The following is a 14,920-nucleotide window of genomic DNA, read 5'->3' on the forward strand; positions in this document are numbered from 1 at the left end:
AATTATTTTGTCTTATTTTACATGCAGATTTGAGTATTTGCAACATGACAAATTGCTGTATCTTCTTGGAAGCCACGATATAAATAAATACATTGTTTGTAAAAATGAGTTTCACAATACTGGGGAGAAGTGGAGCTCTTCCACTACAATTCCCACAATGCCGAGCGCACCACAGGTCGGCTGTTTTCACTACAAGTCCCACAATGCACCGCACGCCGGCTGTTTTCCAGTGCGTCCCGAAAGCGCCGCTGCTCTGTGAGCGATAAAGGAGCAGAGAGGGGCTGAGGGTTGAACCGCAGGGATGTCACTAGACACGGACTGCAGTCGCAGGCGGAGAAACACGCACGATGCTTTCGGTGAGATAAAGCACGACTTGGGGCCGTTTGTATCTTCAGCCTGTCGGGAGTTTCTTGAGGCGAAGACTTAGATGTACACACAGGTTAATGTCGCAGTCCAGTGTTTCTTTCTTTCTAGCAAGGCAACAAAGTATCTACTTTTAAATCGACTACCCTTCTAAGAGCACGCTGTTAAATAAAGCTGGTTACTGCGTGTAACATTTATTTATTGGTGTTTTAACGTATAATAAATGATAACCCACTTAAGCACCTGTTTCCAGATCTGTCATATACCGACTTTATGTATTATACGAGCAATGTTTACTTCTAATGCAAATCTGTAACTTCTGTTACTGCAATAGCCAAATAGTGGTTTCATTATGAATGTAGTTTTATTATATGTATTGTATATCATATCGTTGTTCAATGCCAAATGCTATTGACATAATATACTACATCATATGGCCTATATAAAGTGTTTGAAAAGTGTGTCCCTATATAAAACATGGCGTTTCTTTAGTCTCAGTTTGCACCAAATCCCTGCTAGGTGCTGTTGTCTATTGAGGAAATTCAGTTACATTTTTGTATCAAATTGATAGTTTTACACAATGTTTGCGTGCAAGTGTGGTTAATTATGCAACTCCTGGAACAAACAGATTTTACCATTTAAATTATGAATCGTTTGATTTCATGCCTTTACGATAATCTTTGTACAAATCATGTACTCATTGATGTGAGCAGTTGTGAGCAAGTTCACCTCTGGATTTGTTTGGATGATGTTCATCTTGTGTGGTGCTCATATACTGTGGACTGACTTGTAGGTGCTACAAATAGTCTGGGTTTTAAACTGAAGGATACCTTGTACCATTGGCTCACTCTTCTCATGGAGTCTGTCTGACTTCGGTATGATCTGCTTCCAGTGTTTCATCAGGTCACATCAGAAGCAGGATCTGCAAACTATCTCTAGCCTGCCTTTAACAAGCTCTTTCTCCATGTTTTCCAGCCCTTTACATTAAAAAGCAGATGCTTGCGGTATTTAGACTGATTACAAGGAATCCTGCCTTCCCTTGCCTTGCCTCTTCACCCCATATGGAAAGCGGATTGGTGCCCTGCTAATTTCTGTCCTCTTGCTGTCTCATGACTGATGTTATCTGCCATTCCAGTCAGGAGATCTGTCCACCATGTAACTTAGAGCCTGGTTCAAATGGCTTTATTTAACCCTCGCTCTCATTTGCTGCGTGAACGATGTGTCTGCAGTGTATCGAGAAAGGGAGGGGTTAATGTTTCTGTATGTTTTGCTCGGTTATCAGGCTGTATCTGAGATTACCAGCAGTAGGCTTTAGTGAACATGTATTTAAAGCAAACCTCAAGAAAAACAAATGCACGCATTTTACTCTTTATTGCTTTCTGTGTAAGTTAGCAGGATTTTGAATGGATGAGGGAATAATTTCATTCTCTTTATCTGCTGTGTAGTCTATTATGTGGCCTGTGGTTCATTGGTGTTGATCCTGCTGTCTAAGCTGAAAAATCAAATGAAGCTGCAAGGGATATGGTTATTGATGTGGTTATTGCACGGGGATAGACCTCTGTCTCCTGGGTTTTAAACCATATTATGCTCATTGTCTTGCATTGCACACTGATCTAGTAATCAAGCTTTTTCTGAAGTATGATGTCTGGCTAAACAAGGAGACGAGCAATATCTGTAGGAACAATTACAGAATCTCCTGGAACTTGCAAGAATCTGCATGCACTTCTGATAAGATCCATGGGGGTGATTTCTGAGATGTCTTGGTTTTCCTAATATCCCACAACTCAAATGGAGAGCTCCATGCTATCGCTGGGCTTTGCAGCTGAGTAGCTCTGAACGTTAAGCAATGTGTTAGCACCTGGCATCGGAAAGGAGGCTGATTAAAGGCGGTAACTGAAGACAAACAGCCCTTGTGTTTCTGGGCTGCAAACAGGAACTTGTTAGACAGTCATTTTGTGCTGCTTAGTTCACTTAAAGTAAAAAATGTATTGGCATGCGACAGGAAAATGTTTAAGTCTGGGAGGAAAACAAAATATGCACTTAATTGACTATTTATTTTCTTAAGAAAGAGAGCAAACAATTGAATACATAAGATAATCGTACAGGGAGTGCAGAGTCTTATTTCAAAAGCAGTGACTGCAGAACTGAGGTGACCTCTGCGAGTCTAATTGGCCCGTATATTTATACTCGCTTTCCTTTCTCTCTCCTCTTCACGGCATCTGAGAAACGCTGGCTCGGATGCTTTGCCAGTGGTAACAAGTTTCATAACGTCGTGATGAAAGTCTTGCTGAACAAATTGAAACAAAAGATCAGATTTATCCTTTTAACAAAACAGAAACAAATCCCATGTGACCAATCGCCTGCTGCCTTGGCTCCTAGATTTAAAATTGATTAGCTCCCCACACAGATCATGGGAATCTAAAGCGAACGCAGTCCACTAGTGCTGATCGGTCAGGCATGAAAATAGAGCCACTCTTGCCATAACTGGGATACGTCTATAAGAGTAACTGTTCTTCAGAGCTGCAGTTGAAGGTAATGGCTTCTTATTCTACACACTTGACTGTGTTGTCTATATGTTTTGGGTAAGAAGGCAGTTCAATAAATGTCTTTAGGTATCATTACTTTGAGTGGCTTCTGGTTGAGGAATGGAATAAATCAATGACCGCTGTGTAGTCTCAGTTTGAAGAAAGACTGTAGAACCAGAGGATGTTTCCTTGCTGTTCATGTATTTATTTGAGTTGTTTTGTAAATGCATTTTCATTAATTGCAAGCAGCACTGCAGTTCCACTAATGAAGGGCTTATAGACTGGCAGGACTTGTGACCAGCATGCACGATATATTAGTTACACACTCTCAAAAGCGGGGGAGACCGTGTGCACTCTTGCTTCTTGTTTTAAGTTTCTTTTTCCACTTCTGCAATTGCATATACAACGTTTGTGGTTTTATTTATTTTGATCTAAATGGCTACCTTTTATTCTTCTTTGTATTTAGCAAACGAACCTTTTCCTGATCTAAGAGTATCACACACTTTATTAATATTAATTAAATTACAGCACCTTTTAAATAAAATGTATAAGCTATAAAAAAAGAGGTCAGTCTGATGTAAGGTGTGACTGTATGGGTGAGGTTGATCCATCCCCGAGTTGGTGTTGTGCGAGGCCAGCCAGGTGTGGTTGTGGTGCCAGAGCTGTGACGCCGTCGTGTCGTTCTTGCAGAGTTCCCCCAGGACTTGGATCACAGAGCGGAGCCGCAGCACAGACGAAGCTCCCTGTGTGACCGGCTGTGCATATCCAGCCATCACTCGGAGCTCACCGACATCTACTCCCCCGGGAACTCGCACCAGTTCAACGTCTTCACCCCGAGATACATGGCAGGCCAGGGAGGTGGGTTGTTTTTTGTTTTTGTGGTTTATTGTAGTCGTTTAATTGCTGTCCAGGTAGAATCTGCTATTTAATTTAGGATCTTCCTGAACGCTTTTCATGTCTGAGGTGCCATGTGCTGTGGTTTCTTTTAACAGGACAAAGCTTGTATAATTATGAGCAAAAGAGAATATTTTAAATATAAAGTATAAACAAAGGAGGTAGTCGAGTGGCTGTGATGAATAACTAGGGTACTAGTGCATTTAAAATTCCCTGTCTGAAACTGTCTGCTCTCGTTTCCCTCCCTCCCCCCCCCCCCCCCCACACACAGTACAGTCAGTCACTCCGACTAAGTGCCTGCACCGCTCCGGGGAGGTGCAAGGATGCGACGGCTGTGCCATCAAGACCACTCTCACTGCGGAGAACGAAGTGGAGGCTCACCGGCTCGCCAACAACTACAGGGTTGGCACACTGGCTGTTTGAACTGACCCTATGACTATCCTCAACACCGTGACCTGAGCAAGTGCATCCCGACAGTCCAGTCAGAGTAGTGGACGTTATAGAGCACATAGAGTGGATTGCAGGAGGACAGAGAGTCTCCAAAGGTTGATGAATAGTTTAGACGGGAGGAGAATGAAAAAGAAAATCAAACAAACCAAAAAAAGGAAGTCTAGAAAACTCCCTCGGACTACTTCACAATGTCTGACATTTCTGGTTGTGGTGGTTGGTGATCATTTCCTCTTTTGGAGGGATATGGATGGCGTTCCTGTCCTGAGGTAAAATGGCCTGCTGAACGACTGCGACGTGCCCATAGAGTAGACCATAGGCCCCAAATACTCTTTCCCCTTTAATGCTATTCTGTAAGACGTATAATTCCTCATTAATAAGTTTATAGTTTGAAAAATCATACATTTCTGCAGTGTTTCTGTGTTCTCACTTATTTGCATTTGTTTATTTTCAGTTTGGATTTAAGAAATGGAAGAGCCATGTCACAGAGAGACCCTGGGAGGACAGATCAGAGATTGTGAAGGAACTGTACTCCGAGTTGAAAACCGTCAGGGCCCCTGAGGGTGGGTGAGCCAGTCCAATTGTATTTGGGTATAGCGCCCTTTGCAAGGTTGCCACAGAGCATAAGAACGATATGAGAGTGTGATTCGTACAAAATGGAAAAGTAAACCATGAGGTACAGAGGAGAGAAACAATAACTATTTTTGGATGAAACGGTTGTAGGAGAAAATAAATCTCGGGGGGGTCTGTGGCTTATGGCGTATACCTATTGGTTGCCTCTCCTCCAGCCAATGTAATCTAAACAGGCAGCATGAAAATTGTACTTGTAAAAGACCTATTAATGTAGCTTGAAAATCCTTGAAGCTGTGTGCAATACTGTTCCCAATCCTTGTTTTCATTTATCGCAGGGTCTTTGGTGACATGTGGCAATGTTACTTATGTCCTTTTATTCGGCTGGTGGACGTCTTTAGTTTACTTGCTTATTAGTGTTCTGATGTTTGTGACTGTTATTGGAGCTCCATATGGTAAGTATTATTATTTATATATGTATATGTTATGGATAATATATTTTTAAACAAAACTGAGGGCTTTTAATTGAATTTAATTAAATGCTTTCTTTTCAGGTAAGCTCTGTTGGAAATTGGCTTGTTATTTTCTGTGGCCATTTGGCAAGTCAATACAGAAGGTAAGTCTAGATTATGTATATTTATTCTCTGCTGAATGCAGGACGCTTTCCCTTTTTGTTGCTTTATTTCCAGTTTTTGCCGTTTGTCATTTCTCTTCTGAGACTGAGATAGTGAGACTAAAAGCAGAAGGTCTTTCTCTCGGTTCTGGCGTCTCGCCCCACAGCTTAACAACTGCGCGGCACTTCCATTTCTTTCTTATCTCACCCACTGCGCATACACTACAAACAAACCGTGTAAATCTTGTTAGAAGGTGTCACTTTGTATTTTCCATAGCTTACTTGGTCCCAAGTGTTTGTGCAATCCCCTCAATTGCAGCAGTGGCTCCCGGAGAGGTGACTCTGTGGCCCTGCAACCCGGTGGCTAAAGTTAATATTTAGTTTAGTTTGTTTTCTTCGGGCCTTTGTCTTCCTCAGGCAACCCATCCTCTCAGAAAGTGCTGCCTGAAATTCCCAGAGTGTGAGGCCATACCCGAGGTGGATGAAGTGAAGGAGACCTCCCCGCTGGTGCCGCCCCCGCAGCCTGCGCCAGCCAGGACCCCGGGGACAAGGTCTTGCAAGCCCCGCTACTGGGTAAGGATGGCACCCAAGAACAAACAAACAAAACCCAGACGCAACCTAAGACGGCTGTAACTGGGCTCAGTCCTGGAAAGCAGAAGTTTGTTGCGTTTTATATTCAAGTTACACGAGGTAACTTGATATACCATCGGATGTAGAAATTGCTTCGCTAACAAAGACCACAGCTTTGGTATGATGTAATGATTTCGGTGCTCTGGCACACATATTTAGTCGTGTGCATGGCCCCTTTGAACATGTCAACTCCGGTATAAAAATATGCAAATGTAGATAAAAGTAGAAATTGTAGACACGTGACCTTTGCAGACCAGGAACTGTATAACAAGTTTGCATCTAGAAGAACACAAGACTATGTGCGAGGAGGTCTCTTGGCCTATGTAGCTTATTTGGGTCCATTCTAGCAATAAATTGCCAAGAGCATTGTGCGTTCTTCCAAGGTAGGCGTTATGTACATTTTAAGTGTTTGCCGTTTGACCCATGCTTTGATGGACTGGTGTGAGCAATGGAGGGAGTGCCATCAGCCTGTTGACTGTGTCTTCCTGGTTGTGATGGCAGTGCCGGGTCAGCACCTACGTCTGGCTCATCTTGGGGTACCCTGTCCTGTTCCTGACCCACGCCCTGGTCTGCTTCTTCTCCTGGACTCTGGTCTTCACCATTCCCGTGTCCAAGATGAACGCCAGAACCATCAGCATCATCCTGCTCATGCCCCCCGAACTAGTCCGTATAGAAAATCCAAAAAAGGTAACCACTGATGACGTTTCTTCTCTTAGGCTAAAGTAACTGCCGTTGTGGATACTATGTGAGAGGAATTAGGGCTTCATCACTGGGGAATCCCAGGGAGTTCAGGGCTAAATACTTGTTGAGTTCTGTGACTTGCAGTGTAGTATCTTGTAAGTCTCTTTAAGCAACAGTTTTAAATCCTCTTTTCAATGTGTATGTGTGGGGAAGCTCAATTTAAGAGTTTGGTCTCTCTTGGTTGGCATTAATGGAATGATTTCAGAATTTGATCTGCTCGTCTGTGCCGTGAGAAGCATTCAGTCTGTTCTCTCGCTGCGTTTTCCCTGCAGACAGAAGTGAGTTCAGAATCGGAGGTGATGCTGTGCTGTTACCGTGCCTTTAATTTCTACTACTACAAGTACACTGTCGACGGGATGAATGTGTTCGCCGTCAGTATCCTTGACAAACTCCCACTGAAGACACTGCAGTGGAGATCAATATAAAGTGTGTGGTTTTGCCTGAGGGCACCAACTCACCCCTTCAACAGGCATAACTTACAGATTGTTTTTACGAGATGCCATTAAATGTGTAATCACCTAGGGAGGTGTAACCTGTGTTCTCTAGCACTCTCTGTAATTACAATTTGCCGTAAACTTGAGGATAATTAATTTCCACTGTATTCTTTCCATAAATATTTCTTCAGTCCCTCTGTAATCACCCCAAACAATCACCTGATGCAGTCACAGCCACAACAGTGCTGTTTTGCTAGTAATATGGCAAGGTTATGTCAACATCAGTGGAATGTTTGTTGGTTTATTTTGTCGGGCCTTTGTGCGTTCAGTGTGCCTATTGTTTCCTTTAAACCTGCCTATCCCAGACCTGCTGCCTCTCGTCATCATCACGCTGGTGATTGGCTATGCAGACAAGGAGAACCGCTATGCCAGCTCCCCGGTGAAGTTCACCACCGCCATAGGCTCCATCATCCCCCTGTCCTACTTCATTGGCATGGCCATCGCCAGGTGAGGCCCGGTAGCCCAATCCTTTACCTGCACGTGATGCTCTGAGACACTTAAGGCAATAATTACATCATTATTTATATTTCTGCTGCCCTGCCCTCACAGGTGATAGTGACTTATTTTATATTGTTTACAGCAAGCAGCCGTCTCCAGTGATTTACACCGATCAGCCATAACATTATGACCAGTGACAGGTGAAGTGAATAACACTGATAATCTCGTTATCATGGTGCCTGTCAGTGGGTGGGATATATTAGGCAGCAAGTGGACATTTTGTCCTCAAAGTTGATGTGTAAGAAGCAGAAAAAATGGGCAAGCGTAAGGATCTAAGTGACTTTGACAAGGGCCACATTGTGATGGCTAGACGACTGGGTCAGAGCATCTCCAAAACTGCAGCTCTTGTGGGGTGTTCCCGGTCTGCAGTGGTCAGTACCTATCAAAAGTGGTCCAAGGAAGGAAAAGCGGTGAACCGGCGACAGGGTCATGGGCGGCCAAGGCTCATTGATGCACGTGGGGAGCGAAGGCTGGCCCATGTGGTCCGATCCAACAGACGAGGTACTGTAGCTCAAATTGCTGAAAAAGTGAATGCTGGTTCAGATAGAAAGGTGTCAGAACACACAGTGCATCGCAGTTTGTTGCGTATGGGGCTGCGTAGCCGCAGACCAGTCAGGGTGCCCATGCTGACCCCTGTCCACTGCCGAAAGCGCCTACAATGGGCACGTGAGCATCAGAACTGGACCACGGAGCAATGGAAGAAGGTGGCCTGGTCTGATGAATCACGAGTTCAAGGTGTTGACTTGGCCTCCAAATTCCCCAGATCTCAATCCAATCGAGCATCTGTGGGAAGTGCTGGACAAACAAGTCCAAACCATGGAGGCCCCACCTCGCAACTTACAGGACTTAAAGGATCTGCTGCTAACGTCTTGGTGCCAGATACCACAGCACACCTTCAGAGGTCTAGGGAAGTCCATGCCTCGACGGGTCAGGGTTGTTTTTGCGGCAAAATGGGGACCTACACAATATTAGGCAGGTGGTCAATGTTATGGCTGATTGGTGTATATAGCAGTCTGCAAACAATATAGCAGAGAATCTAGTTATTTGTTTTTGTTGTCTTAAAAGTGGATGACAGTCATTGTTATATATAAAGATCATTAATTTGGAATTACTTAAAGGGCATTTGCCACTGCAGAAAGCCACTGTGTGTGACTATCATGCATTTCTATAGTCCATATTTTCATTGCTTTATTCCATAGCAGGGGTCAGCCAGTATGTTTACGTTCCTGAGGTAAAGAGGCAATGCAGGAACAGTACAGGCGGACTTCTTTCGATTAGTGTTGTCCTTCAAATGGTGAGAATTCAGTAATGAGGAAAAGTGAATAGTTTTTTGTTCAAGATGAAATGGGAAATGAAATGGGGCTGTAGGAAGTGAGTCCCCAAGATTGATTGCTAGGATGACTTAACAAGATATTTAAAATAAAAAGGTTTCTAAAAGGATGTTTTATGTACTTCCTAATCCACTTACAAAAACCCCTCGCCCTGTGAACCGATTCGATATGAGGATGAGCGAGTTTCGGCTCCCCTGTGCTCACCTAAGAACATAAAGTGTCCAATCGAGAGGAGGCCATTCGCCCCCATCGTGCTCGTTTGGTGTCCATTAATAACTAAGTGATCAAGGATCCTATCCAGTCTGTTTTTAAATGTTCCCACATGGTCACTTCAACCACATCACTGGGGAGTTTGTTCAGATTGTGACGCCTCTCTGTGTGAAGAAGCGTCTCCTGTTTTCTGTCTTGAATGCCTTGAAGCCCAATTTCCATTTGTGTCCCCGGGTGCGTGTGTCCCTGCTGATCTGGAAAAGCTCCTCTGGTTTGAAGTGGTCGATGCCTTTCATGATTTTTAAGACTTGGATCAAGTCCCCACGTAGTCTCCTCTGTTCCAGGGTGAAAAGGTTCAGTTCCTCAGTCTCTCAGTAGGACATTCCCTTCAGACCTGGAATAAGTCTGGTTGCTCTCCTCTGAACTGCCTCTAGAGCAGCGATATCTTTCTTGAAGTGTGGAGCCCAGAACTGTCCACAGTATCCAGATGAGCTCTAACTAGTGCATTGTACAGTCTGAACATCACAGCCCTTGTTCTCAATACCCTAACATCCTGTTTGCCTTTTTTATTGCTTCCCCACATTGTTTGGATGGACTGTTGGTTGGACTGTGCCCTCCTTTTATTTTGCAGTATTTCGGCACAGAGTAACTTCGCGGTGGGCGCAGTGTTGAACGCGACTTTCGGCTCGATCACCGAACTGACGTTCTACATCACGGCCCTGCTGAGGGGCTTCCGGGAAGGCAACAAGTGCTACGAGGAGATCGTGAAGTCTGCGCTGACCGGGACGCTGCTGGGCTGCATCCTCTTAGTTCCGGTGAGTCCACTCTTGACCGATGTGGTCGATACCATTTCAGTGTCGTGCTCTGTGCAAAACAGCCCTGCGCAACTGACAGTGTGTTAATGAAATGAAAAGCCGTGCTACTCCTCTGAAGAAGCCCATGTCTTTCCCCAGGGTGTCTGCATGATCATCGGGGGCTGTAAGCACCAGGAGCAGAGGTTTAACAGCCGCTCCGCCGGCGTCGGGTCAGCGCTGCTCTTCATCTCGGTGGGAGGTGAGACATGGCAGGGTCTTCACTATTCAATAAACAGTCAGACCTTCCTTTTATCTCGTAGCCAGATTCATAGCAGCCATGTGTCCTTACGCAGGTGTGTTTGCCCCAACGCTGTTCTCCAAGGCCTATGGGAACCTGGTTTGCCAGAATTGTTCCAACACAACTGAGAACGCCACTGGCTCCTTCACCTGCCACAACTGCCACTACGACCTGGTCAGCACCCTCCCTTCTCCGTTGCTCTTTAGATCTGGAGACATTAAAATGGCCACCTATTTTCAAACTCATTCAGTAGGCCAATGTGTGCGAGTAACAATGTGGAAAGGGAAGAGCAGCAGTAAATAAAATGCTCACATGGTTATCTTAGATTATTGATTATTTCTGTTCAGAATAAAACCATACTTATGTTTTTCTCTTGAGAGTGTACATTGTGTACTGAACTTCCTTGTGTATTTTCAAAATCCAATGGAGTAAGACTTTTATAAGGTCAGTTTCTTTTTAATCCAGTGTAGCCTGAATATCCTTTTTGCCATGGTTATGGTAGACGATGCACAGACTTACATGCTATTCCTGAGCCAATTGACTCCCTTTCCTTTCTTTCCACAGAGTGAAAATAATTACTCATTGTTTCACAGCCATATCGAGTGAGTACTGACCCGGTTTAATAAATGCTTATTTTTGGCCTTTTGATGTCGAGAACTCAGATTTATAATTGGCTGAAGCTGCTATGTTTCATGATGGACTTTCTTTTACTCCAGTAGAATGTAGATGCACTTTTATTAGCCTCTGTACTTAAAAATGTATGTATAGATAACTGAATTTTCTCTGCATATTGATCTGTTAATGTCTCTACATATTTGTATTAAATCGTTTTCTCACCTTGAGGGATCATTATTTGCCCATCAGCTGCAAGGGAGGTGTCTGCAAGGCAAATTGCATTTTGCTGCTGTGTGGTGGATTGCCTTGTTTTGTCCTGTTATTCACACTGTCCTCCAGTCATTACTGTAGCCACAGGGCTCCCAACAGCCTCCTGTCCCTTATTCCCCCTATTTTGACTCCTCCAGGCCCCTGGTTTACTCTGTGTCAGTCCTGCTCCCTGCTGCCTACCTGATCGGCCTCATCTTCACTCTGAAGACCCATTCGCACATCTACGACATTCACATCAGTGACTGCCACGGTCAGTCTATTGACTCTGCAGATAAATGTGTCCAATGCAGTTGGCAAGGCTTACAGTAGGCCTGTTGCATGCTGGGAGTGTCCCCATGCTCACTGCACCTGCAGAAGTTGCAACCGGTGACACAGAATGAGGTGTCAGGAAGATGCATATTATTGTGACCCTTAGAACTTAATTTCTTGTCTGAAATGCTAGGAAATTTCATAGTCTGCAATGCATCTGTTGAGAAGTTTACATTATTATTTAGAGCATGTCCCTCAAGTTTATATACAAAAGTAGCTCTAAATCTAATCTCCTGAGTCTCTTACAGTTTCCCCTTAATTTGTGTTCCTTGAGTTGCTGCACAAAGTACTTTGAAGTCAACCCTTTACGCTAGTTTAGATCTATTTAAGTTAGCCAATCCATAAGGGGTGTCTGCAACTGGTCATGAGGTGTTGTAGAGCCCTCGCCAGCCCCTCCACCGGTGGGCCATGCTGTTTAAACCTGCTCCCGGCTGTGTACCGCAGTCCCTGGTCACCAACACATCCCAGTGGTCCACTGGTCACGTTGGAGAGCCGTGATCATCCTCATCATGGCCACACTGCTGATGTCGGCCTGCGCTGACCTGACCACCCTGCACATCGAGCCCATCCTGTCCAACTCCCGGGTGTCTCAGGTACTGCGGCCATCTTGTTTTCCCTTTGGTTAAACATTATGGTACATTTTTATTTCAAATCTATTTTTGAAAGGGGATGATTCTGATGTGGCCTTTTCTGTCAATGTTTCTGTCTCTCCCTCTGTCTGTCCAGTACTTCATTGGTGTCACTGTCCTGGCTATGATCCCAGAGATTCCAGAGATTGTCAATGGGATCCAGTTTGCCCTTCAGAATAACATCAGTCTGAGGTAGGCGTCTGTGAAATATTCTGTTTGTATCAATTTCCTCTTTTTATATATAGCAATTGTTGTTCGTTGGGGGTAAATCTACTCATCTGTAATTAAACTGATTACAAAGTACCATAGATGAATATAAATATATATTTAAATGATCCATTCCACTGATCTCAACTAAAAAAAAAAAAACGCATTCTTAAAGGTGAAATCATTCCTCTTATTTGTTCTTGAATGATATTGAATATTCCAATGCATTGTACAAGAGTAATGCCGTTGGAGTGCATTTGTTTAAAACATAACTTGTATGGAACTCCTATTTTATCCAGGTTGTATTAAATTATTATGGCCCCCGTCTTCCTCCTTTTTCCCATTTCTGTTTTGTGCCGTTCTTTCTCAGCTTCGAGGTCGGGAGCTCTATGGCCGTGCAGGTCTGCATGCTTCAGATCCCGGTCCTGATCCTCTTTAACGTCTTCTACGTAAGTATTTTACAGGCGATGAATGCCCAGTATTCAGTATTGTCCTTCTATTAAACCGTATATTTCAACAATATGAGTGGGTTTACAGTCGGTTTCTCCTCTTTCTGCAGGACGTGGGCTTTGTTCTGATCTTCAGTGACTTGCACCTGTGGGCCAGCATCTTCAGCGTCATCCTGGTCAACTACATCTTCATGGACGGCAAGTGTGACTACTTTCAGGGTAAGCCGCTCTTGAGCCCAGTGTTCACACAGCTGCAGTGGCGCCCCCGTGTGTTCACTGAGGGGAATGTCACCGCTGTGGTCTGCAGCTTCAAAACGGAGACCTCTAGTGGACAAATTTACCTCTGCTCTGAATGTTAATATATAGAATTAAATGTTACGATGACTATTAAAAGATCCACAGCTGTATTATATATAATTTAGAAATAACTGTCTACTGCAGAGAGATTTTAACAACACAACACAGACTATAACACCATTGTGAAAGTCCTCTTCCAGCAGAGGGGTCTTTTGAAGTTTGAATACTGAGTTTCCATACAATCTAGATTGTGATGAGGCTGTCAGGTCTGGTGTTGATGGAGTGTTTGTTTCTCCTCACAGGAACAGCTCTGGTAGTTGTGTACCTCATCCTCCTAGCCATGTACTTCTTTGCTCCCTCCCCTGCTGGCTGCTGAGAAGGAAGTGAAGAGAAACCGTCATCGACGTTGCTTTAGAAAGCGTTATAACTTTTGTTTACACAAGCTATATATATTTATTGATAACTCTTTACATTTAAACGTGGGGATTGTTTGTGAATGGTTGTCAAGTTGAATACTAACCTCAGAGTTCGGTACATTATGCAAACGGCCAAGTCTCGGATAATGAAGGCTTTTTTTTATATTAATGTTCAAATATTGATTAGGCTATTTTGGCATTTGTGGTAAATGGTTGTTTTTTACAACTTTATTCTCATAAAATGTGTGAATACGGTTTATATCTATTTTTAAAATGCTGATAATTGTCAGTGCAGATTTGTGCACAGTAATGATAGCAAAATAATAAAATAACTTTTTGTATTTAGTTCTTTATGCAGCAGTAATGTTTGACACGTGTTTAAGTCCACAAAATCAGGAGCGGTTTTTGGGTGTAGGATAGTTAAACGTATTCGAGGGGAACTGATTCGATGTTCATGTGTTATCAAGCTCTGGCTCAGTGGTTACAGGTACTTTCTGAATTTTAACCTGTAGATAGAGATTTTTCACACTGTACAACAATAAACACATTCTTAAAGGTGAATGGGTTTCCACTGTGTTTATTTTGAGTTTGTTAACGGCAGCCTGCATCGGTTCTTTTGTGCCCAACTTCCTCCTTCGCACTTGATTTATAACCACCTTCCCAGCTCCCGTGTATTGAAAGCTCTGAACAGAGTGCCAGTGCAGCATTTTATTTGCCCCTTTTGCCAGTTATAACAAATAATTGGTCTCTTCTTAGAGTTGTATTCTCAAGAAACAATTTCTGAACAGGTGGGGGGCCAAATATACTAGTAATTATAACTCCATAAGCTCAACCTAATGACAGTTTGGTAAATCATGCACTGACAGCACAGGGAAGCAGTTTGCTTAGTATTGCACTGTGTACAACTGAAATAACCTTAAATTCCCTTGGTAAACATTCAATTATAGGAAGAAAAATCCTTGTGGCTTAGACAGTTTAGGGAGTGAGAGCCACCCACAATCGTGTCTCGGATGGGACTGGAAATGACAACTGCCCCAGCCTGCTGCAGGTCATCAAGTCAAATTAAATTCTCAACATTAAAACAATCTTATGTATATTATATACACAGTACTGTGTAACCAGTGAACTTTTCAGTTAAGGTACACATGCCATAAACTGTAGATGTAACTGCACTTTTTTCTTTCTCCATCTCCAATAGAAAACCTTGGTTACAGGTTAGTGAAAGGGGGGTGCATTTCTTCAAGGGGTGTTTATCAAACCTGCAGCCGTTTCTGTAACCTGCCCCCAGGAATCCCAGCCTGCCCTGCCCTGCCCTGCCCT

The 14,920-nt window shown here is 43.6% G+C and overlaps 1 protein-coding gene across 1 annotated transcript; it reads left to right on the plus strand.

Moving 5' to 3' along the window:
- The first annotated feature begins 225 nt into the window (after positions 1–225).
- On the plus strand, positions 226–14,161 carry cax1 (cation/H+ exchanger protein 1). Its single transcript, XM_066724236.1, has 20 exons — positions 226–356; positions 3,579–3,746; positions 4,054–4,184; positions 4,684–4,792; positions 5,138–5,254; positions 5,354–5,415; positions 5,830–5,985; positions 6,544–6,729; positions 7,056–7,158; positions 7,583–7,724; positions 9,948–10,131; positions 10,270–10,369; positions 10,464–10,582; positions 10,973–11,010; positions 11,431–11,543; positions 12,047–12,195; positions 12,329–12,423; positions 12,809–12,887; positions 12,998–13,106; positions 13,487–14,161. The coding sequence occupies exons 1-20, from the start codon at positions 302–304 to the stop codon at positions 13,558–13,560; spliced, it is 2,289 nt and encodes a 762-aa protein (XP_066580333.1). The 5' UTR covers positions 226–301; the 3' UTR covers positions 13,561–14,161.
- Positions 14,162–14,920: the final 759 nt, after the last annotated feature.

Source organism: Amia ocellicauda, chromosome 15, assembly GCF_036373705.1.
Source record: "Amia ocellicauda isolate fAmiCal2 chromosome 15, fAmiCal2.hap1, whole genome shotgun sequence".
Classification (NCBI taxonomy): Eukaryota; Metazoa; Chordata; class Actinopteri; order Amiiformes; family Amiidae; genus Amia; species Amia ocellicauda.

Bases quoted from the DNA above. Each gene is read 5' to 3' on its own strand.
- cax1 (XM_066724236.1), top strand. From the start codon at position 302: ATGTCACTAGACACGGACTGCAGTCGCAGGCGGAGAAACACGCACGAT. The intron at 12,888-12,997 runs GTAAGTATTTTA...CTCTTTCTGCAG, and splicing joins TCCTCTTTAACGTCTTCTAC to GACGTGGGCTTTGTTCTGAT. The intron at 13,107-13,486 runs GTAAGCCGCTCT...TTCTCCTCACAG, and splicing joins CAAGTGTGACTACTTTCAGG to GAACAGCTCTGGTAGTTGTG.